Source organism: Amphiura filiformis, chromosome 4 (genome assembly GCF_039555335.1).
Source record: "Amphiura filiformis chromosome 4, Afil_fr2py, whole genome shotgun sequence".
NCBI lineage: Eukaryota > Metazoa > Echinodermata > Ophiuroidea > Amphilepidida > Amphiuridae > Amphiura > Amphiura filiformis.
This window is the reverse complement of record NC_092631.1, coordinates 49360669-49385570: the sequence shown is the minus strand read 5'-3', so window position 1 is coordinate 49385570 and position 24902 is coordinate 49360669. Positions and strand designations below refer to the sequence as shown.

The 24902-nt window shown below is 33.9% G+C and overlaps 1 protein-coding gene across 1 annotated transcript; it reads right to left on the bottom strand.

The window, feature by feature from the left end:
* Window positions 1–6076: 6076 nt before the first annotated feature.
* Window positions 6077–19487, bottom strand: LOC140151014 (uncharacterized). Its single transcript, XM_072173203.1, is given in 3 exon segments — window positions 6077–7255; window positions 7258–8162; window positions 19224–19487. Coding segments are annotated over 2 exon segments (1881 nt in total). The 5' UTR covers window positions 8155–8162; window positions 19224–19487; the 3' UTR covers window positions 6077–6271.
* Window positions 19488–24902: the final 5415 nt, after the last annotated feature.

The window sequence follows — 24902 nt, the reverse complement described above, 5'->3', positions numbered from 1 at the left end:
TATCTACTGAAGATATCATTATTTTAATTTGTTATCTGAAGACAGCTTATTTCAACATACTATCTACTGAAGATAGCATTTTAACAGTTTGCTATCTACTGAAGATAGCATTATTTTAATTTGTTATCTGAAGACAGCTTATTTCAACATACTATCTACTGAAGATAGCATTTTAACAGTTTGCTATCTACTGAAGATAGCATTATTTTAATTTGTTATCTGAAGACAGCTTATTTCAACATACTATCTACTGAAGATAGCATTTTAACAGTTTGCTATCTACTGAAGATAGCATCATTTTAATTTGTTATCTGAAGACAGCTTATTTCAACATACTATCTACTGAAGATAGCATTTTAACAGTTTGCTATCTACTGAAGATAGCATTATTTTAATTTGTTATCTGAAGACAGCTTATTTCAACATACTATCTACTGAAGATAGCATTTTAACAGTTTGCTATCTACTGAAGATAGCATTATTTTAATTTTGTTATCTGAAGACAGCTTATTTCAACATACTATCTACTGAAGATAGCATTTTAACAGTTTGCTATCTACTGAAGATAGCATTATTTTAATTTGTTATCTGAAGACAGCTTATTTCAACATACTATCTACTGAAGATAGCATTTTAACAGTTTCCTAGCTACTGAAGATAGCATTATTTTAATTTGTTATCTGAAGACAGCTTATTTCAACATACTATCTACTGAAGATAGCATTTTAACAGTTTGCTATCTACTGAAGATAGCATTATTTTAATTTTGTTATCTGAAGACAGCTTATTTCAACATACTATCTACTGAAGATAGCATTTTAACAGTTTGCTATCTACTGAAGATAGCATTATTTTAATTTTGTTATCTGAAGACAGCTTATTTCAACATACTATCTACTGAAGATAGCATTTTAACAGTTTGCTATCTACTGAAGATAGCATTATTTTAATTTGTTATCTGAAGACAGCTTATTTCAACATACTATCTACTGAAGATAGCATTTTAACAGTTTCCTAGCTACTGAAGATAGCATTATTTTAATTTGTTATCTGAAGACAGCTTATTTCAACATACTATCTACTGAAGATAGCATTTTAACAGTTTGCTATCTACTGAAGATAGCATTATTTTAATTTGTTATCTGAAGACAGCTTATTTCAACATACTATCTACTGAAGATAGCATTTTAACAGTTTGCTATCTACTGAAGATAGCATCATTTTAATTTGTTATCTGAAGACAGCTTATTTCAACATACTATCTACTGAAGATAGCATTTTAACAGTTTCCTAGCTACTGAAGATAGCATTATTTTAATTTGTTATCTGAAGACAGCTTATTTCAACATACTATCTACTGAAGATAGCATTTTAACAGTTTGCTATCTACTGAAGATAGCATCATTTTAATTTGTTATCTAAAGACGGTCCGATATTTTGCAACATGTAAAATAGGTACCAAAACTACAAAAGTTAAGCTTTAAAAAACTACCCAATCTGGTGGTATAGGTGATAAAAATTCACTTCTTTTCAACATTACTGTAGTTTGGTCGAGGAAACGTTTTACATATGACGTGATTAGGTTTGACTTAAATGATGTCGGTAGTTAAAAATACAAACTATAGCTCAAAATTAGAAATAGAAATATTTTAACCAATTAGTTTTTTGATAGGTGTGAAGCACTGAAAATCACCAAGATCACGAAGTCATGAAAAAATCCATTTCATATCATCATTATTTTTCTAATATTAGCAACTCGTATCCAAATTTTAACGAAATCCGTTGATAGTAAGCTTTCCAAAATGAATTGAATTAAAAAAGGCACGGTGCTTGAATGTAGCAAAATACATTGTTGCATGTAGCAAGCATTCAAGCACTAGCAACAACAGTGTCAATTTGGCTCAAAATCAAACGATAACTAAAATAACTAAAATAAGAATCATATAACAAACCTTTACTTTTAAGATGCACTGTGGATTTTCGTCTTGCAATATTTATTTAAAAACAAAAGTTTTTGAATGTGGCCATCTGTATCAAATTTGAGGACATATTTGTCAAAACAATCTGCAATGTGCCTGTCACTAGTTCATTTTGAGATTTTGATAAAGCTGCAAAACCCGTTTCGACGTATATTATACATAACTTTTATAATAAACCTTGACTTTATGAGGCGCTCGCCGGGCAAATTGTGTGATAGACGTAAGGTCTATAAAGTATTGTGAGAGCGATAAAAATCATTATAAGACAACCTCCTCTGGGGCTCCGACTGTGTGGTGAATAGTGGTGTAGGGAAAATCGTAGTCCATAGGTTAATGGTCCGAATCTCAGTGAAATATCTTGGATTTAAAAAAATCTGAAACGTTAAGAAAAGGTTGTCAGAAAACATTTAAATGTCGGTTTATATAAAGGCTATATAAAGGGTGTAAAATGTTTTCGTAAATTTTTGTTTATTTAAGTATTTATGAAATAAAAATTTGACAACGTTTTTAAAAGGATGTTGTGGTGTGCTTTCATACAAAACGTTTAAAACGTTTTCATGACCTTTTATATAAAAAGCCCGACATTTTAATGTTATTAAAACGTTATTATTGAAACAAAACCCCAAACTTTGATATAACTGAAAGTTTCGAGTTTGCTGGGTATGGTGTATTAGGCCTGTAGTTGAAGTTGAAAGTGAGTCATAAAGACAATATGAATAAAAACGTACATGCATTGATGTGTTTAGTAAATTTTATCACCATGAACACATCATAAACGTAAGCATTACATGAACTGTATAAAACAAAACATGTTTTAAAGAACAAAATGAGTAAAATATTTAACTAGCTAAGAAAAGATCAACGTTGAGGAACTTTATTCTAACACAATAATTACGAACAAGAATTCACACAAGAGTGTAGGCTACATATTCTTTAAACACGATCCTCGTACAAACTTTTTGTTACTACTGCTACAATTAAAAATCTGTAACTTAATGCCATAATGTACCATTTCCATTCAATTTTAAAATGATCGGTTGTCCCGACAAACACAACAAACTTGGCTGATTCCATTATAAGTTGAGACGTGTGTAAACATTACAAATATGCCAAAAATCATATTATAAGATCTACATTCTGGCTTTAAGGGTATACGATGTATTGTTGGTCGAAGCAGCAAAAAAACAATGTAGTTAACAGCATCTTGCGAATGGTAGTGAGCTTTAGCAAAAAATTGCATTGCTCAATTCATAGCGAGCGTGTAGAAGAATTCAAATATCACAGATATACTTTTGTAGGTCCTGTGGTTCTTGAGTTATGTTGTAAAGAGGGTTGACACAACAACACCTTTGTAAAACGTACATAACTCATTAACAACATTAAATTAAGCAAGTTTTTAAAGTATATGATTTGTAGAATGAACTTTTGCAAAACATCATCAAAGTGTTATTTTTCAATAATATATTGATTCAGATAATGAAAATCGATTTTTTGGCTGCTTCGACCAACAATACCTCGTATACCCACCCTTAAAAGAGACCTTTATCTTAGTTCCTCAAGACATTACATCACAACTCTTCATCAACTCTTGAATAAGAAACCACATATTATATAGAGAGATTACACAACCTTATTATAACCTCAATTCTGTAACTTTGCATTTATCAGGATTTAAAGACATTTTATTGATTTGACACCAATACCGGTAAGTAATATTATCAAGATCACCTTGTATGATGTTGATGTCATTTTCAGAACGGATAGGCCTGTAAAGAAGTGTGTCATCCGCATATTGCGGAAGAGAAGATTGCACATAGTTTGGTAAATCCAAAACGAACAAATTAAATAAAAGAGGACCCAAGACCGAGCCTTGGGGGACCCCTGATTGAACAGGGATCCATCTGGATGACCATCACAACTCTTGATCAACAATTGACGTACGAATTAATTAATTAATTACAATTACTAGTGATGCGAATAAGAAACCACATATAGAGAGATTACACAACCTTATTATAACCTCAATTCTGTATTATCATGTTAATTCTCTTGAACACTCTATTATTTTATTTATCAGCAATCAGCTTAGTAAACTTGACTAACAACGTTACTTAGTAATTTGTTCTAGTAGTTTGGAAAGATTCTGATTTGGCAGAATTTAAGTAAGATCAAGAATACAAAATTCTTGTTACACATGAAGTTGATAAATAATTATTAAACCAATCAGGCCATTACTCAACCTACGAGATCTACGAGTCAGAACAGTTGCTTTTAAAAGGTTATTAATAACATTTGATGCAGTTGTGAAGAAACACAAATCAAAAGACAATTAAAATTGTTAAAAACATTTATGCACAATGTAAATCGTGTAAATTACATCGATACTTTCCGAAGAAATGCGAAATCTTATAGGTAGTCATAATAAAACATTTTCCCAAAACATTAATGCAAAAACACACCATAATAAAAACCCTTAAATTATTTCTTTAAATTACGAAACCGTGAACTTACTGCTGATAAAACAGGTTATTGGTTCTTTGATGTCGAATATTTTCACCAAGTATTTGTTATTTAATCTGTTTCAAGTCATATTCGATGCCGAATACATTTATCTCAACAAACATTCGTTAAATATGAATACTCGAATATTGTACGTCAAATATGGAATATGACTCGGCCTTTAGACACTGTGAGGCAAATTACTGAATGGCTCTTGACACAATGTCTGATTTCTGAGGTTTGATTCACGTAGGAATCTTTTCAAACTTTCATATCATTCTTATTCTCATGATTCTTGTTTAATAATTTCGTGAATGTGTGTTTATTAGCTCTTATTACATTGTTGAATCGCTGAGCTTACGTTCCGTTATTTGACCATATTTAAAACAAGGTAACCTACTAAAAATATTACAAAGTAGAGCTCTAAAACATACATAATAAAATAATACTACACATACTAGTACACACACATGGGCATCATAAAAACTGTAACTAAACACCTACCAAAACTTACCCTCTTATGGCCGTTATTCCAAAATCGTATGCCAAATTTGGGATAAACAGTCGAAGCAGAATTTATTTATGCGCAGTATGACACCCCATTTGTTGCAATGGTCCCGAATTGATGCCACATCATATGGTGAACGTAACCCAAGATTGAAAAGTTGCAGTAAAATCACATTACCTTGTACTTTGTATCCAGAAGGAATTATGTTCAGCTCTCAGTGGATTATCCTTTTTGTTTCAAGCATTTGGAGGGAATCATAACATGTGATAATCAATAACAATTGCTATTATTCACAGCAGTGATCATTATTCACGTAATGGCAAATTGAAACATGACGATTTCAATATTTTTCTGATCAATATCCTACAATTGCAAGTTGTCTTTTCAGTGATAAAGCTAGATTCAAATTTTCCTGATTGTGATGTTTTCAAAAGATGTAACCCTTGGTCTTCCACTTTTTGTGACTTTCTTGGTCCTAGAAAAGATTGAAATTATCATGTTTTAATAGTGAGATTAAGTAAACAATGACAAGTGATGTTAATATAATGCCATATTTAATTTTTTTAAATTGATTATCACATGTCTTGACCTCCACCAAGTTCACGAAACAAGAAGAACAATCCAATGAGAGCCGAATATTTCCTTCCACGGATACTAAATACAAGGCAATAGGATTTTGATGCAAGTTTCAAATGTAAGATTGCTTTCATTTAAATGAATGCTGTGACATCAACATTGGGACTATTGCAACAAAAGAGGTGTCATAATGCGCAGAAATAAATTCTGCTTCGAGTGCGTATCCCAAATTTGGCATACAACCAACCGTTTTGTAATAATGGTCATTCGTCCATTAGCTCTAGCTCTGTTTTGATAAGCAAACAACGAATGATCAAAATACCTTATTGATAACCTGATTGAATTTAGCGAGACATCTACTAAGAATATTGCCATGATTACATGTTTAAAATGAAAAACAATCCTATAAGGCAAAAAAAAAGGTTTGTCTCAAAGCTCGCGCGCGCATTTGTAAAATCGCGAGATTTGGAAAAAAAGAAATGCGTATTTTTTTTTTTATTTCAAGTTTTTTTAGTTTTTTTTTTAGTTTTTCCAGAAAAATTGGGCGGAAATCATATTTTTTTCTCCAAATACCATGAAAAAGTCGGGAATTAAAAAAAAAATCCCATTTCGCATTTGTTTTCAAACCACTCGTGAGCTTTGAGACAAACCATTAATTTGTTTTTGGCCTAAGTTGGATCACTTTACATTCATATGGACGAATGGTTTGTTAAATAGCTGCATCCATTAGTCTATGTTTCTTAGACATTTCATGTTTCTTTTTGTCTCCTAATCTAGTGAATGATTCGTTACAATAGCTACATTGATGAGGTTTCTCTCCTGTATGAATCATTTCATGTTGTTTCTTGTGTCCCAATCGGGTGAATGATTTGTTGCAATAGCTACATTGATGAGGCTTCTCTCCTGTGTGAATCAATTCATGTCGCTTCTTGCTTCCCAATTGGCTGAATGATATGTTACAATATTTACACGAATGAGGTTTGTCTCCTGTGTGAATCTTTTCATGACGTTTCTTAGTTTGCAACAAACTGAATGCTTTATTGCAGTATTTACATTGATGTGGGTTATCTCCTGCATGGCTCTTTTCATGCGTATTCTTGTATCCCAATGTCGTGAATGATTTGTTGCAATAGCTACATTTATGAGGCTTCTCTCCTGTGTGAATCGCTTCATGTCGTTTCTTGTTTCCCAATTCACTGAATGATTTGTTACAATATTTACACGAATGAGGTTTGTCCCCTGTATGAATCTTTTCATGTCGTTTCTTAGTTTGCAACAAACTGAATGCTTTATTGCAGTATTTACATTGATGTGGTTTGTCTCCTGCATGGCTCTTTTCATGCTTATTCTTGTATTCCAATGTCATGAATGATTTGCCACAATAGCTACATTTATGAGGCTTCTCTCCAGTATGAATCTTTTCATGAGTTTTTTTGCATTCCAATGTCGTGAATGATTTGCTACAATAGCTACATTGATGAGGTTTCTCTCCTGTATGAATCATTTCATGTTCTTTCTTGCGTCCCATTCGGCTGAAAGATTTGTTGCAATAGCTGCATTTATAAGGTTTCTCTCCTGTATGACTCTTTTCATGTTGTTTCTTGTTTCCCAATTGCCGGAATGTTTTGTTGCAATAGCTACATTGATGAGGTTTCTCGCCTGTGTGAATCTTTTCGTGGTTGTTCTTGTTTCCCAATTGGCTGAATGATTTGTTACAATATTTACACGGATGAGGTTTGTCCCTGTATGGATCTTTTCATGTCGTTTCTTAGTTTGCAACAGACTGAATGCTTTATTGCAGTATTTACATTGATGTGGTTTGTCTCCTGCATGGCTCTTTTCATGCGTATTCTTGTATCCCAATGTCGTGAATGATTTGCCACAATAGCTACATTTATGAGGCTTCTCTCCTGTATGAATCCTTTCATGTTTTTTCTTGTTTCCCAGTCGAGTGAATGGTTTGCCACAATGTCTGCATTTATGAGGTTTCTCTCCTGTATGAATCCTTTCATGCGTATTCTTATATCCCAATGTCTTGAATGATTTGCTACAATAGCTACATTCATGAGGTTTCTCACCTGCATGAATCTTTTCATGGTTGTTCTTGTTTCCCAATTGGCTGAATGATTTCTTACAATAGCTACACTGATGAGGTTTCTCTCCTGTATGAATCTTTTCATGTTGTTTCTTGTTTCCCAATTGTTGGAATGATTTGTTGCAATAGCTACATTGATGTGGTTTCTCATCTGTATGAATGCTTTCAGATTCTTTCTTGTGTCCTAATTGGCGGAATGATTTATTAGAATAGCTGCATTTATGAAGTTTCTTTACTTCACCTCGCTCCTTCTTTGCATTCAAATGACCTGGTTCCCCTTTCGATATATTCTGATCTTTACATCTTCGTTTTTGATGTCTTTTCGTTTTTATCTGCACATAGCCAGCCTTTGGTTTTAAAGTTGGATTGCTGTACCAATAAGGCTTAATACTCAGCTCATGGCTACGAAGATGTGATTTATAACGTGGAATGTTTTCAATAAATCTTCTTTTACAATACTTGCATACCGGATCTGGTAGTGGTCGTTTAGATCTCATCATGTCTTCTGAAAAATAACAATGATAAAAATCATTTTGATTTACAAGAAAAGTGTGTACTTTAATTAGTGCTCATTAATAAGTTCTGTACATCATAAGTCTTGATGAGTATGCAATTATTCTAGTAGTAAGAATGTTAATGGCGGGTTATGGAATAGGTATTTCTTTTGAAATAGGCATTGCGTAAATGGTCGAATCCAACGAAAAGTGTACACGGCATGTTCAGGACCATAACTTAAAAGTATTAATCAATTGGCATTCGTTTTTGTATTGTGTTTATTCGCCTTGATCATACGCTTCGCGCCATATATAATAAGACCCTTCTGTGAAAAACTTAGACACAGAGACCCCAAAACATGCTATTTTTACCCATTTTTTCAAAATATTTCTTAAAGTATTTTTAAAAACATCTAAATCAGTTATGAAAAGAAGTCATTGGATTGAATCTAAATTGATTTCCTGAAAGGTGTGTATTCAAAGATTGCCTGTTCAATTTTTCACATATTTGTACATAATTATGAATTTTTGTGATAATTTTTTGAGTGGTATTTTTTTACATTACCTACGAATACAATTTTTCATAGCACTAGATATATCTTTAAAAATGGAAATCACTAATAAATGCGCAATTGATACAAGCTTTGATATGTCCAATACTGAAATGCATTGCATTCGGACATCTTTATTATTGTGTTTAGCTGCCAGAAATTCTAAATGGCACAAAGGTAGGTTTGGTAAAAAATATGCATTACCTCCGAATACATGTTAAAAGCTGTGCCATTTCCACAAAGTGAGAGAATAGTAAACAATAGTTAAGCAATAGGTGCAGGGTAATACACTCTTTATTTCTACCAAGTTTCAATAACCTGCGTTTAAATATTTCTGAGATGTCAACAATAAAAGCAAGTATTCGTAGGTAAATTTCGGTAACCGAATGTTACCTACGAATACACTTTGACATCATGACAGTATTGTGAAACACCGCCATTCATGCCAATGCCCATATTGGTACATAACGAAGGCCTGTATGTTTGCTATCAAATCATATGTCAATGAAAGTTGCGAATTCACATACATGCCCACCATGCAAAACTGAATACGGCTTAATTGGTGAAAATATGTACTGAAATAGACGACGGTCTGCTCATTTGAAAGAAAAATCAGATTCAAAGAAGATTAGAAGGGATAAATACTTGGATTGTCAACTGTCATGTGTGCTTCATTTTAAATGTTTACCGACCTTCTGGTTTCTTAGTAATTTGTGTCCAAATTGATTTATTCGAAGGTAACTTTTGACGTTTTCGCTAAGGTTACCTACGAATACCATGGAAAAAAACGACTGTTCTCATTGTCTCATGATCTAGACAACACATTGATGGACCCTGGTATAAAGCTAATTGTAGTTGCCCTCAAACAAAAGGCCACAAGACGTAACTGACTCCAAGATGGACTTCACAAGTCTGCAATAACGGTTTTAAGTGATTTGTGTGCAATTAAGCAAATTAAAGTCACTTAAGTGCCTTTGTTTCTTACTTCAATCCTCTTTCAACCGTTGTGAACCGACATTATTAATACTTGATAGGGTCTAAAGTATCAATAAACGCACATAAAGAAAATAATACATTCAAAGTGCTTTATAAAATGAAGTTTTGATTGCGATATCCACCAAAAGTCTAATTCTTACCTACAAATACTGAAATGTTACTTACGAATACAGCATAATACATGACATGTGTAATGAAGTGTCCCTACCAATGGAAATTAATTGTCAAAAACTTTAAGCGGTACCCCAGGACACTATTATTACCCATATACGGATTCATTCAACAATTATTTATTATGTAAAATTGCTGATTAACTACTTGTATATCAAAATGAAGTGGTCAAAATCTTGCTAAAAGCATCAACATTTTTTTGATCTAAGGTAATAGCATTTATTCATTTGGACGTACCATCTGAAAGGGATGTAAAAACTACCATTTTATTAATTCATTACCATAATAGCAAAATTTAAACCTATAAACTCAATATAGATATTGTTAAATCGCTCATGTTACCTACGAATACCCGGGTTTCTTCACCTTTTCATTGTATAAAGCGTTAGGTGTATGCGTATAATTCCTAATATTCTTGAAAACATATATCATACTCGTTATTATACAATGTGTAAATTGATTCATACTCATTTGATAAATAAAATACAGAAACTGACCTAAACTTCATTTTCAAAAATAAACTAGCATAAATTGACTAAGATCATGTTGATCGCGTTATAAAAATAAAAACAAATATTTTCTGGTTGAGTTAGCATTTTCCTGACACCCTGTGGTCTACATTACACGAAAAAAGCGTTAATGGGAATATTCCATTTGTTTTAGGTTGATTAGTATTGCGATAGGGAAAGCATCCTAGTGGTATTCGTAGGTAACATTGGGTTTTGATATCACATTTACTATCACACGTCCTGAATTTATTTTTCAAGATTAGTAATGGCACTTTTGGTTCCTATAAGGCCAATATGTCATCAATCAATGGGCAAAAGGAAAAATTGTGGAGACATTTTTATTTCGGACTTTTATTTTTGGCCCGTGGACACTTTTGGTTGGATTCGACCAAATACAGTGTGTGTAAAAAATAGGTGCAATAAAGAAAAAAAAAGCCATATTTGTTTCAGAACCAAGTAGCATATTTCAGTTGTTAAAACTTGCTCCAAATTCAACACTCAGTCACCTTGTGCATGTTGTGTGAAAAATAATCTCATTTACGGTTTAATTTTAATGGGGCTTAAAGTTGTTTCTGAGATATGCTCTACCCAATTTCAATTTTAGATGCGGCATCCGGTTTTTTTAATGAGAGCATAAAATGCGCAATAGACGTCACGTATCTGACTTAAAACAGTTCATAATTTTTGTCATTTTAAGTTACGTATAAGCATTATGAGTATGTAGGCCTGTATATTGTGGGATCATAATTATGTTGTATTTATCTAGAATAACCCTCGTCGATACCAAATACTACAGGGTGAGTCAAAAGTGCAATAGAAAAAATTATCAATTTTTATTTAAGAACCGATATAAACATCTTAGGTTTTAAAACATTTTATATATGATATATTCATCAGGGACCTTGTGTGAAAAAAATCAAGGAATTAGCATTTATCGTTTTGTTTTTCTGATACATTTTATAGCGATACCCAATTTTAATGTTTGTCCAAGAGACATCTAAAATTTGAATGTCAGCCCACTCTGTGTAAGGTAGATTTGGAACAACTGCCATTTTCTTAACCTCATTTGGCTTTGAAATAAAATGGAGCACTCAAAGTGTTACTGCCCTTGGTCTTGTTTAAGGAAAAGAAACATTATTTTTTGTTATTTTCATTTTACCTTTACTTTAAAGATGTTTATTCTCTATCAAGACAAAAACATACAGATTTGTAGGCGGGTTTTTCAAATGTCAAAATGAAATGCGCTTGGAGTCGAGTGAGGTATGAAGGACTTAATGTAATGTTAGAAAGTTTGTTTGAACAGAAAAAAAAAAGAAATTAAAATGACGCAAAAATCAACCTTATTTAAATTAAAGTCAGTTTCAGATCTGGTGCCTTTACCGTGCATTGTGTGCTCTCATTCAAAATACATGGTGCCTCGTGGACAAATTACGAAATTGGGTATCGCAGCAAAAGGACTCATAAAAATTAAACGGTAGTCGCGATTCACTTCATATTTTCGCAGAAGGTGACTATTGAGTGTGGCTTTTATAGAATCTTTCAATAATTGGAAAGTTCGACTTGGTTCTTGGATAAATATCGATTCTTTGCTCTATTGCACCTTTTTAGCCTCACCCTGTACTTAGTACAAATGTCATTCAATATTAACAACACGGTAGTGTTTTAATGAAAAATACCCGAAATTAAAAGTTGCCGTTTACAGCGATCAATGGTTAAGCAGTTTGTGACACGTAAAACCCTTCATTTCACGTGACACGTAAAACCCTCATTTTGAGGAGCACGTGTGGCCGAGTGGATAAGGCCTCGTATCCATAGGCTGTTCCCTTGTGGCGTGTGCCCTTGTTCCGTGTTTACTTTTTCCATGTGACCTGCCACACAGACAACGAACCTTTGTTTTGCTTAGTGGCCGCTACGGTTCGTTGTCTGTGTGGCAGGTCACATGGGAAAAAGTAAACACGGAACAAGGGCACAAGCCACAAGGGAACAGCCTATGGATACGAGGCCTAAGGCGCCCGACTCGTAATCCATAGGTTGTGAGTTCGAGCCCCGCTCGTGCCAACGTGTTGTGTCCTTGGGCAAGGCTCATTGCCTACTGGGGGATGGGGTGGGGTTGGATTGGATGTTTTTATAGTTGTTTGTTTCAATGTTGCAATATTGGCGCTGATTAAGCTGCTGCCTGCAAATTGCATTGTGTCTGTTTAGGTGTGTTAAGGATACGATACATGATTTACCGACAAGTGACTCATTTCGGATTGCGATCATGAATTTTGAAGAAAAAAAGCTTCCACAAGCTTCGTTGGGACTCGAACCAGCGATTCTAAACTTCCTTCGATTACGCGTCTAGCGCGTTACCACTCGGCCACCGTGGCAGTTGAGCGGATGAGTGTAATGATAAAAGATAAATCTCATAATGCCATCTTTAGCCTTTTGTTTACTAAAAAAAGACGCGTTTTGTAAAGATAGATTAGCCGTTCTATGCATATAGCACGAACGTTTGGGAAAGGTTTCAAACAAATAATAAAGACACTGATGTAATGATGAAATTGCGTAAGTCGGGAATTATCTGCGTCGCAATGTTTTCTTTTGGATTTAGGAATTTGACCTTAAAATTTACGACTTCATGACATTATCATTCGATATCAACAAAAGATATTTCAACACTATATATCCTCATTCTTTCTCTAGAATGTTTTGTACATGTATGTGAAATAGCTTCAACATTGGTTCGCTGCATAATGGTAAAAATAACCTTGACCTAAAAAAAGGCGAGAGGTAATATATTTACGGATTCAGGCTAAATTTAAAATTGATATAAAACGTGACGCAAACATGGGTAGCATTTTCGGCCTTTTGGTATATTGTGATGTACCCTGTATAATTGTGTATCATGAAATAGGGGAAGTTACCTTTATAATCATGCAATAGTTTGTTTATTATTACATCTAGGGGAAAACCCAGATGAATGCAATAACAACATCATTTATCAAGACTATTTATGTCAAGGGGAAATGTTAATGTCTATGATTAGAACATTGGGAAAATCCCAGATGGGGGATAAAAGACAATGTTAATAATAATTCTAGGCAGATTTTGGCCTTGAGTCAAATACGACTCGTAACAAAATTGGGGGCTCGTCCGGGATGTACACTGTAAAAAAGGTAACATTAATATACTGAGTCTTGAAAGTGAAAGTACAGTATGGAGTTCAAAGCAGAAGAGTTTCTTGAAACTATAGATTGGGAGAAGTTTGATAAGTTGAAGAAACCTGATTTATTAGCATTTGCAAAATACTATGAATTGGATGTAAAGCAAGCCAACAGAAAACAAATAATCAAAAATGCCTTAATTGATGTTTTGGTTGATGAAGAGTATTTTGAAGAATCCATTTTGGAGAAGAGAAAGGAGGTCAAAACTGAAATCGGGGATGCAGTTAAGTTGAAAGAACTAGAAGTTCAGGTGGAAATGGAAAAAATGAAAATGCAATTGCAGTTGGACATGCAAAAGCTAGATATGCAAAATAAAGAAAAGCAAGAAAGATTAGATATGGAAAATAAAGAAAGACAAGAAAGACTAGACATGGAAAACAAGAAATTAGAAATGGAAGAAAAAGCACGCCAAGAAAAGAGGGCGCTTGAGCACCACAAATTAGAAACAGAAGAAAAGGAAAAGGTAGCAAAATTGGAACTTGAAAACAAAAGTTGGAAATGGAAGAAAATTTGAAACAAAAAGAAATTGAAGAAAAGTACAAGTTTGAACAAGAGAAGTTGGCAAAGCTAGGTGACAAATACTCATCAAGTTTCTCCTCAAAGTCAGGGTTTGATGTTACAAAGTATGTTAAGCTGGTGCCTAAATTCAAAGAAAAAGATGTTGACGAGTATTTTCAACATTTTGAAAAGGTAGCTACAAATTTGAAATGGCCTCCAGAGCATTGGACCCTACTGTTACAAAGTAGTTTTGTGGGGAAGGCCAGGGAGACTTACTCAGCTCTACCAATAGAGAAATGTAACAGTTATGAAGAAGTCAAACAGACAGTCCTTAAGGCCTATGAGCTGGTGCCTGAAGCGTACAGATTAAAGTTCAGAGATTCAAGAAAGCCAGCAGATCAAAATCCTGTATGTTTTTACAAACAAACAATTCCTTTAAAAAGGAACACATGTGTGGCGAGTAGTCACTGTACAAAGTGTAAGAGTTATAATGTAACTTCCAAGTTGACATTGTTATAAGTTCATGCGAATGAGAAAGACTTTAAGAAAGTGTTCATTACATTCAAACTTTCTTCTTTTAAGGGGGAGGGTGTGATGTACCCTGTATAATTGTGTATCATGAAATAGGGGAAGTTACCTTTATAATCATGCAATAGTTTGTTTATTATTACATCTAGGGGAAAACCCAGATGAATGCAATAACAACATCATTTATCAAGACTATTTATGTCAAGGGGAAATCCCTGAGACTGTAAAGAAAGATGATGACATCATGGGAAAAACCCACAGGAAGTGATGTAAGGTGAAATGTTAATGTCTATGATTAGAACATTGGGAAAATCCCAGATGGGGGATAAAAGACAATGTTAATAATAATTCTAGGCAGACCTGTGTCGATGTGATTGTAATATGTGGTTGGTGTAGTTAGTTATCTCTCAAAAAAGAGAGATCAATAATAATTAAGCTGGGTACTCAGAGAGTATTACAAAGTGTGGCCATGGAGGATTCCTACAGTGCTACAAGTTCAGCCTTGACTGAAATTATGATTATTATTTCGAGCTACGAAAATGGACCAAAGTAAGACATAGGGTCTACTGCGGATTGTGTCGGACTTTATGGAAAAGGTTACAATTATTATCATCTGGATACAGATCTGACAGGCTACAATAGCCTTTATTATTGTCACAGTTGATAGTGTTGATCTGGGCTATGCTTACAGTCCAATTCCTTGAAAGAAAGGAAATTACAAACCAGAAATATTTTATGTAGTCAAAGTGCTACTATTTACCAGTGTTGTCGGAGAAGATCTAGAATACGTCAAAGAACGTTATTCTTCCAAGAAAGGAAATATATTCTTCTGTCGACTTGCTGAAGTCTGGTATTTTGATTCAACGCAACTGTCAAAATAAGTGGGGACAACTGCATCGCAGTCCTGCTTCCTGAAGATATTGTGTGAAAGGTGGAAATAGCACCAAGTTTGGAGAAAGCAGCGCAAGGAGTTAAATTTGGAGAACTGCGCAAGGAGTTTAGCATAGGAGAACGGCGCAAGGAGTTTAGCATAGGAGGACGGCGCAAGGAGTTTAGTATAGGAGAATTGCGCAAGGAGTTGTAAACGTGGTTGGAGAACACCATTTTCGTGTAAGGATTTTATACGCAAGGAGTTATCAATGCAAGTGTACAAAGGACTTCGCTGATTTTCGCAGGACAAGTGAATAAGGATATATTACATCAGTCGTCCAGAACATTGCAAGAACTTTATGATCGCCAAGAAGAAGAATGCTGGCTAAGTACAAAATAGATAAATAGTGATTATATTTGATTATTGTGTATGTGCATTTGTTGTCATATATTGTACCAATAATAACGTGCTTTTAATTAAAGACTTAGATTTTGTTAGCTTAAACAGTGTATTTGTGTTGTGCATTCGTGTGAGTTCGGGTAAAAGGTGATTTTGGCCTTGAGTCAAATACGACTCGTAACAATATCAATAACTCTTTTTTCTGAGCCAAATTTGGTATATTTTAGTTATTTTTTCAAAAAAAATTTGGATTTTTTTCGGAGAATAGTCAAATTTTCCCCAAAATTTTGGGGAGGAAAGGTAAAGACTAAGACAATTTGGGTTAAATTCGGCTGAAAACTTTGACTTTTGGTATATCGGTGGGTCCAAATTTCTAGAAAAATCGGTATATTGTGATGTGCCCTGAGTAATTTAATTTGATGATTTATCTCTGTGTACAATTAAAATCTATTTTATGAGACATTTTAGGGGTTCCCCTTTCTTGCATCAACTTAATCAAAAACAAATTGAATCATTTCTAATTTTGGATCATATGGGAATACCCCTAGAGATTGTAAAGTGAAGATGATGTGTAGGATTTCACTCGCTGGACAAGTGAATAAGGATATATTACATCAGTCGTCCAGAACATTGCAAGAACTTTATGATCACCAAGAAGAAGAATGCTGGCTAAGTACTAAATAGATAAAGAGTGATTATATTTGATTATTGTGTATGTGCATTTGTTGTCATATATGATACCAATCACAACGTGCTTTCAATTAAAGACTTAGATTTTGTTAGCTTAATCAAACAGTGTATTTGTGTTGTGCATTCGTGTGAGTTCGGGTAAAAGGTGATTTTGGCCTTGAGTCAAGTACGACTCGTAACAATATTGATGGGTCAACTTTGAAATTGTCAGCGGCACATCCTTCCAAAACCACACTTGACCCAAGGCATTCATGGGGCACCTTTTAAATAAAACACACAAAAAAAAAAGCTTAGGCAAGCAATACGGAAATGTACAAAATAAGACAAATATCCCGATCCGTACACTTGCATTATATTGTATAATTATTGCACAACCACTAATTCGGTACCGAATGTACGGGGCAAATTTGGGTATAATGAACATAAATCTCAATTAACAAATCAGTTAAATAGGGCATTTACACACCAAAAAAATCAGTACCATGTACCGGCCGTGAAAGGCGGTAACCGCGAAAGACGGTGACCTCGAAGCACCGGTGACCGCTAGTAAATGTATGCTATTAATTATTATATTTTTCGCACAAGGTTCATAATAAATATAGTATTCATAAGTTTTAAAAATGAATACTTCAACTCATCTCATTGCCCATTTCACTCGCTCTGTAGTGGCCAAATAAAGTATAAAAACGTTTTATTTACAGAAAAAGTATAAATGTCGGCTAAAATAAAGGATATAAAACGTTTTAAAAACATAAAAAACATTCTTTGAAATCTTGATGCAAAATATTGTAAACAAAGTTATTTAAGGGTTGAAAAAAATATTTTGCAAAAATGTTTTACAAGAACGTTTTAAAAACGTTTATATGACCTTTATATAACCCGAAAATTTTCAGATTCAGCCAGAATGAAGCATGTCGTATCCTTTGGTTTATGCATGGAAATATCTTATTCTCTTATTTCCATGGTTTATGCTTTTCAGGAAATACACGCACGTATTTCAATAAAGAAATGATTGATTTTGATGACAGTTTCATCAAGGTGCATGATGTAATTTAACAATACTTAAAGTAGACAATCACATTGCATTGTTATTTCAAAGTAAAAACAAACAAAAACAACGTAACGGCATAATATTTCTAGCACTAAAGAAGTAATGTTTAGGCTACCAGATGCACTTGTTGGGTTAATTTGCCCAAATCGAAGATAACCAGCTCATTGTGCCACGTAAAATTAATTGGTATTGTTATCGTGCAGTGCAATCAATGAGAACTTAAACAAGGAGTCTTTAAATGATGCTTTAATTTCATTTTAAATATCCATGTTTATTTAGAGTTCATGAATAAAATACATTTCACACAGGCCTATTGAACGTAAAAACGTTTACTGTCATAACTGAGACGAAGAATCAGTTTCTAAAACAAAAACAAAGACTTTCGTGACAATTTTGTTTTTAGGTTTTAATTGTTTTACATTTTTGCGGTATAGACATGTTAGAAATTAACAAAGTAAAGTAATTACACATGATTCTGTTTTCTTAAACGTTGTCTGAAACTTCTAGATCTGCAAACGTGTTTCTTTCTTATCAGTGGCACCACCTGCCGTTGTTATATTCTAAATGGAAAGACAGGCAGTGACTTTGTTTAACGTGAACACGGCAATACTACATGTATCATGGGTTTTATCATGAACTTAATAGGCCTATTTAAAAAAGAAATAGCCTATTAAAAACATAAGAGACGATGTCATTATTTTTCGGTTGTTTTTCCTCCATGCGCACTGCACGATAACCAAAGAAGTTTACGTGATACAACAAGCTTGATATTCTCGATCAAGGTGAAAGTGACGTTTCCCGTTTAGATAATCGGGCATATTGAGTATTTTGTCGTGCATTTTCGACACCAATTCGTTTTGAAAGACGGGTTCTCAATCTCAATGTGGTTTCGTCGGTAACGGTGCTGCTGCTACAAACACTGTTCTAAACCAACGCCGACCTGTCTGTTGCATCAACAGGGAGATATCGTGTGTTTGAGCACTGAGCAAATGCTCAAAACATAGATTTCTCGATCCATGTTTTGAGCATCTGCTCAAACCACACGATATCTACATCTACATCTACAGGATTTCTGGGTAGACCAATTCAGGACTGGTATCGCGCCCAGTGGTGCAGTATCACATCCGGTGTAGCACTGGTTTCTGTGCTGTACTCTAATGATGATTTTCCAACTTAGGATAGTAGCGCCTCGCTACGCTCGCTATTCGAGAGGCGTCGCGGTCGCTACGCTCGGTGCTCGCTACGCTCGCTATTCGAGAGGCGTCGCGGTTTGTGGAACGGGGCTAGTTCTAATCCGGTGCAGTAATAACAAATCACAAATACACGGCCCACCACCATATGTGCATGGCAAAGATAACGGTGATTAAAAAGTGCAGAAAATACAGATGAGATCTAGAAGGAGGCTGGACCAGCAGCTGAGGAGACCTGGCCAATATACAGCTCTGGTATCCCACTGGTTTCAGCTTGGTTGGTGCATGCATTGAAGCTCTTGACTGTTGGTGATTGTATGGTTGTGATAGGTAGACTGTTCTCACTGTTGTGCATAAATGACGATGTGGCACATACATGCGCATCAGATAAAGATACATTTTGAAAACTCACCTGGAAACTGTTCCTTTCCAATCAAACGCGACGAGGTTTTTGTAGTGTCTCAGTATCAGTACATGACAGAAGCAAAAACATATAAGTAAGTTATGATGTGGATAGCAGCAAGGGGACGCAGTGGTAACCTTGTCAATCAATACTTATTCTATTGTCCACCAAAGTTCAGCCGATGACATTGATCAATCGAATCGATGGGCAATTATCCCCTAGGCAATATTGCCACGGTCATAATAAATCGATCTGCATGACATGACCGACAGCACCCCAGCAACACAAAACGTTTTACAGAAAACGTTTTATTGTCTGGTTATATAAAGTGTATAAATAAAATGTTTTAATAACGTACCAAAAACATGTTGGCAAAAAGAAAAAAATGTTGTTGCAGTTTTTTTTCCATATAACACGTTTTAATAACGTTTCATGACATTTGTATAACCCGACGATTAAATATCATTAAAACGTTCTGAATAAAAGCAAAACCTATTTATAATGTTTCAAACCCATTTTGTGTTTACTGAGTAGACGAAATTTACCATTTTCTTTGGTTTACAGAAGTTTTTCCAGATATTTGCTATCTGAAGACAGTCTATTTCAAATGATATATACTGAAGACCGTACCAGTTTGCTATCTACTGAAGACAGCATGATACCAGTTTGCTACTCTACTAAATATGACATAACATAATACCAGTTTCTATTATATTTACTGAAGATAGCATCATGCCAGTTTGCTGGGTACATCTACTGATATGTATAGCATAGTGTTAATTTGCTATCCGAAGATAGCATTACTTTGCTAGCTGATGAAGATAGTATAATTTTAATTTGCTATATCTAACAGCATCGGCATGCTATCTACATACTATAGATGGCATTGTAATACCAGTTTGCTGTCATTTTAATTTGCTATTTGAATGACCAATGAAACAAGAAGGGATCCAACATAAAATATCTAACCAGGAATCTGTTGCTCCATTGATTAAATTAATCAATGTACACAAGATTTATCATTGAAGTTACAGTTGTTCCTTCCTAATCAATTTAATTCGAACGAAAAACTTGTTAAATTTACCCATTTTAATGGATACAAAAAGCTAATTTAGAAAAGTGCTTTTGTTGATGAATAACATTTTATAAATGGCTATATGATTACTCACTGAACCATAAAAGATGTTTGAAATGTGTAAAAATTAATTCCTGAACATCTCTACTTAAGTTATTTTAATAAAAACAAAAAATATATAGAAACATTCCGTTTTGATTAATTTTCGTCAAGTGAAAGAGGTCTGAATATACAAGTTACAATATCCACAGACACACCCCAGCAATCTGAAGCTGAACAAGGACAAGGGATGACACGACCTGGGACGCGTCTACCGGAACATCCTGTCACATGACGTTGTTGACAACAACTCGTCATGTGACACTCATCAAGATCAATAACATCAGTTTGAAAAAGGCTTAGCGACCGCAAGCCGAAAGCTCACGTAAGTGAACATTTTTGTTGTGAGAATAGTCATAAATTCATCAATATAACTTTTATATTATTAAACCTTGACTTTATACAGATAGACCTACGGCTTATAAAGTATTGAGAGAGTGAAACAAAATCGTTACAAGAAAACCTCTTCTGGGGCTCCAATTGTGTGTGTAGGTAGTATCGTAGTCCATAGGTTAGTGGTTCGAGTCTAAAGTGAAATTCATTGGATTAAAAATAAATTCCTAAGATAGACTAGATAAATATTGGGGGTTTGTCAATTTTCAAATGAATAGCTGCTCTGTGTCATCTAGATATGGTCCAGGAGCATAGTTATAGGTCGAATATTACATGTGCTGCCGGATTGGTCTACGTCTTACTGAACCAGTGCTACACACCCAGCAAACACAAAACGTTTTCGACATTATTCGCAAATGGTAAGAAAAGGTTGTCAGAAAACGTTCAAATGTCGGTTGATATAACGGCTATATAAAGGGTCTAAAATGTTTTCGTAAATTTTTGTGAACATGTTATTTAAGTATTTATTAAATAACAAATTTGACAACATTTTTAAAAGGATTTTGTGGCGTGCTTTCATATATACAAAACGTTTAAAACGTTTTCATGACCTTTTATATAAAAAGCCCGACATTTTAATGTTATTAAAACGTTATTATTAAAATCAAAACCCAAAATATAACTGAACGTTTCGCGTTTGCTGGGTATGGTATATTAGGCCTTTAGCTGAAGTTCAAAGAGAGTCATAAATACAATTAATGAATCAAAAAAGTACATGCATTTGATGTGTTTATTAAATTTTTATCACTTTGAGTACATCATAATTTAGTAAGCATTACATGATTTGTATAAAACAAAACGTGTTTTAAAGAACAAAATGAGTAAAATATTTAAGTAGCTAAGATAAGATCAACGTTGAGGAACTTTATTCTAACACAATAATTACGAACAATAATCCACGAGAGTGTAGGCTACATCGAGGGTTGACAAACAGAAGGCCTTAACTCAAAAAATTCCTTTTTGAGAAAAATGAGTAAAAATAATATTTTGCATTAAGATGTGACCAAGTATTATTGTGCTATAGATGCAATAGGAAGTTGAATTGAGTTAAGGCTTATGATTTTAAGTATCTGTGGGTCATCATCATCATCATGATCATCATCAGTCGGCTGCGGAGCAGGCGACTACAAGCTTTCTCCAACTAATGCGATCTTGGGCAAGCGAAACAATTTTGTTTGGCTGCAGCATCCCTTCAGTATCTCACAGGAGGTGCTGGACATACTGTAAGTACAGTGTGCGCGGCCGTCCCGGTTTCCTCTTCCCATGTGGTGGAATATAAAGCGCATATTCTTTCACAGGCTCGCCATCTTCAAGACGCAATATATGGCCGAGAAATTTGAGTTGATGAATCTTGACTCTGGCAACCAGTGGATTACAGATTATTTTGGTACCAAAATCTCAAAATGGCCAAAAGTGAGTTAAGGCCTTCTGTTTGTCAACCCTCGACATATTCTTTAAACTACATATTCTTTAAATCTGTACGAGGATATCGTGTTTAAAAACACGATCCTCGTACAAATGTTTTGTTACTTCTGCTAAAATTAAAAATCTTTAACTTAATGCCATAATGTACCAGTTCCATCCAATTTAAAGCTGAGTGTTATTCTTTAAAGTGCTGAAATAAAAGGGTAAAGACATAATATTGGTAATAACTATCAGGAATGGTTTCTGTTCTTGTCAAAAATGCTCTGTTGTCCTGACAAACACAACAAACTTGGCTGATTCCATTATAAGTTGAGACAAATACAAATATGCCAAAAATCATATTATAAGATCTACATTATGGCTTTAAAAGAGACCTTTATCTTAGTTTTTCAAGATATTACCATATTAACATCACGAATCGTGATCAATAATTGACGTATATGAATTTATTACTAAAAAAAACTGTCTGTTCAATTAGCTTAGATTCTTGAATTTTAAGATATTTGAAAAAATAAAAATTGTGGTCAAAGTCATCAAAGAAAAGTGTTAGCACAGCCTTAGACCTAACGTGATTTATACTTTTCAAATTCCAAAGTTCAAGTAAAAACCCCATTTCTTTTCAATTTTGCCTCATTTTAGGCAGTTACTTGGGTCCACCAAAAGGGTTCGCGACCTTTTTACCAATCGAGTGGGACGGTCCATTTTCAACTTAGGGCATAGACCCTATCCAATTTAGCAAAGCAATCTGTCCACCAATCTGTACTGCCATTTCAATTGTTATACCGTTCCGGTTATTGGATAGGTTCTATAGTTGATAGTGGTCCACCGGTTTTTGTTACACGAAATTATATAGCGCGATTACGTTTTATGCATAACATTATTCTGAGCATTATTTATTTCCTAAACAATGACATTAAAATCATGGATTTCGTTCTTATTTCAACTGGTTGACAATGTCCAAAAGTTCTTTTGTTTTCAAATGTCATTCTCATAGTTTGTATTCAACAAACAAAACGAAATAACAAATTGAAAATAAATGTGTAGTTTTAGAATAGGCCTATAGGTCTAAACCTTCTCAGACCCATTCGCACAATAAATAAATAAATAAATAAATAAATAAATAAATAAATAAATAAATAAATAAATAAATAAATAAATAAATAAATAAATACACAAGGAATGTATTTACATAAGCTGGGCCTATTTAGGAAACCTTAGTTCATAAATAATAACGTAATGTTTCAACAGTAAGGTTTCAACACAATTTAGGCATACTTATGTAGGCCTACTGGCAAATAGCTATTTTGTTGGACAATACTTCCTGATGCGGATGGTCGAATAAATAAATCTCATCACATTATGACATTCGCCCCCATTGCTCTAAATGGATTGATTCAAAAAAGTTTATGGTACCCGACGTTCTACGGCTTTTTATAAAAATATCGCGGGAAAAGACCAAAATTGAAAAGAAATGGGGGTTTAAATTGAACTTTAGAATTTGAAAAGTATAAATCACGTTAGGTCTAAGGCTGTGCTAACACTTTTCTTTGATAACTTTGACCACAATAATTTATCTTAAAAATTCAAGAATCTAAGCTAATTGAACAGACAGTAATTACAATTACAAGTGATACAAGTTTTTGTTTGATCCGCGAATAAGAAGCTACGTATTATAGATTACCTAATTATAACCTCAATTTTGTATTATCATGTTAATTCTCTTGATTACTCTATTATTTTATTTATCTACGAATCAGAACAGTTGCTTTTACAAAAGGTTATTAATAACATTTCGTGCAGTTGTGAAGAAACACAAATCAAAAGCCAATTAAAATTGTTACAAAACATTGATGCACAAGATAAATCTTGTAACTTACATCGATTCTTTCATAAGAAATGCGAAACCTTATATATAGTAATAATAAAACATTGTCCCAAAACATTGATGCAAAACACGCCATAAAATTCTTAAAATATTTCTTTTAATTACGAAACCTGATACAGTAAACTTACTGCTGATAAAAGCAGGTTTTTGGTTCAGAATTTTCTGTTTGATGTCGAATATTTTCACCAAGTATTCGTTATTTAATCTGTTTCAAGTCGCATTTCATTCGACGTGGAATATTTTCACCAAGTATTCGTTATTTAATCTGTTTCAACTCATATTCGATGACGAATTCATTTACGTCAACAAACATTCGTTAAAAGAAAATGTCAAATCACTGTCTTGCTCTTGAGTCTTGACACAATGAGTCTGATTTCTGAGGTTTCACTCATGCAGCCTGAATCTTTTCAAGCCTTCATTTCTATATCACCGACTGACTCTTGACACAATGAGAATAATTTCGGAGATTTCACTCGTGTAGGAATATTTTCAAGCTTTCATTCCTATTCTCATGATTCTTGTTTACTAATTTCGCAAATGTGTGTTATTACCGTCATCGCTGAGCTTTCGTTCCATTATTTGACCATATTTAAACAAGGTAATCTACTAAATATATTACAAAGTAGGGCTCTAAAGCATACATGATAAAATAATACTACACATACTAGTACACACACATGGGCATCATAACTTAACACCTACCAAAACTCCGGGCCAAAACCTCCTCCTTACTGAATGGCCGTTATTCCAAAATCGTATGCCAAATGGATAAACAGTCGAAGCAGAATTTATTTCTGCGCAGTATCATTTG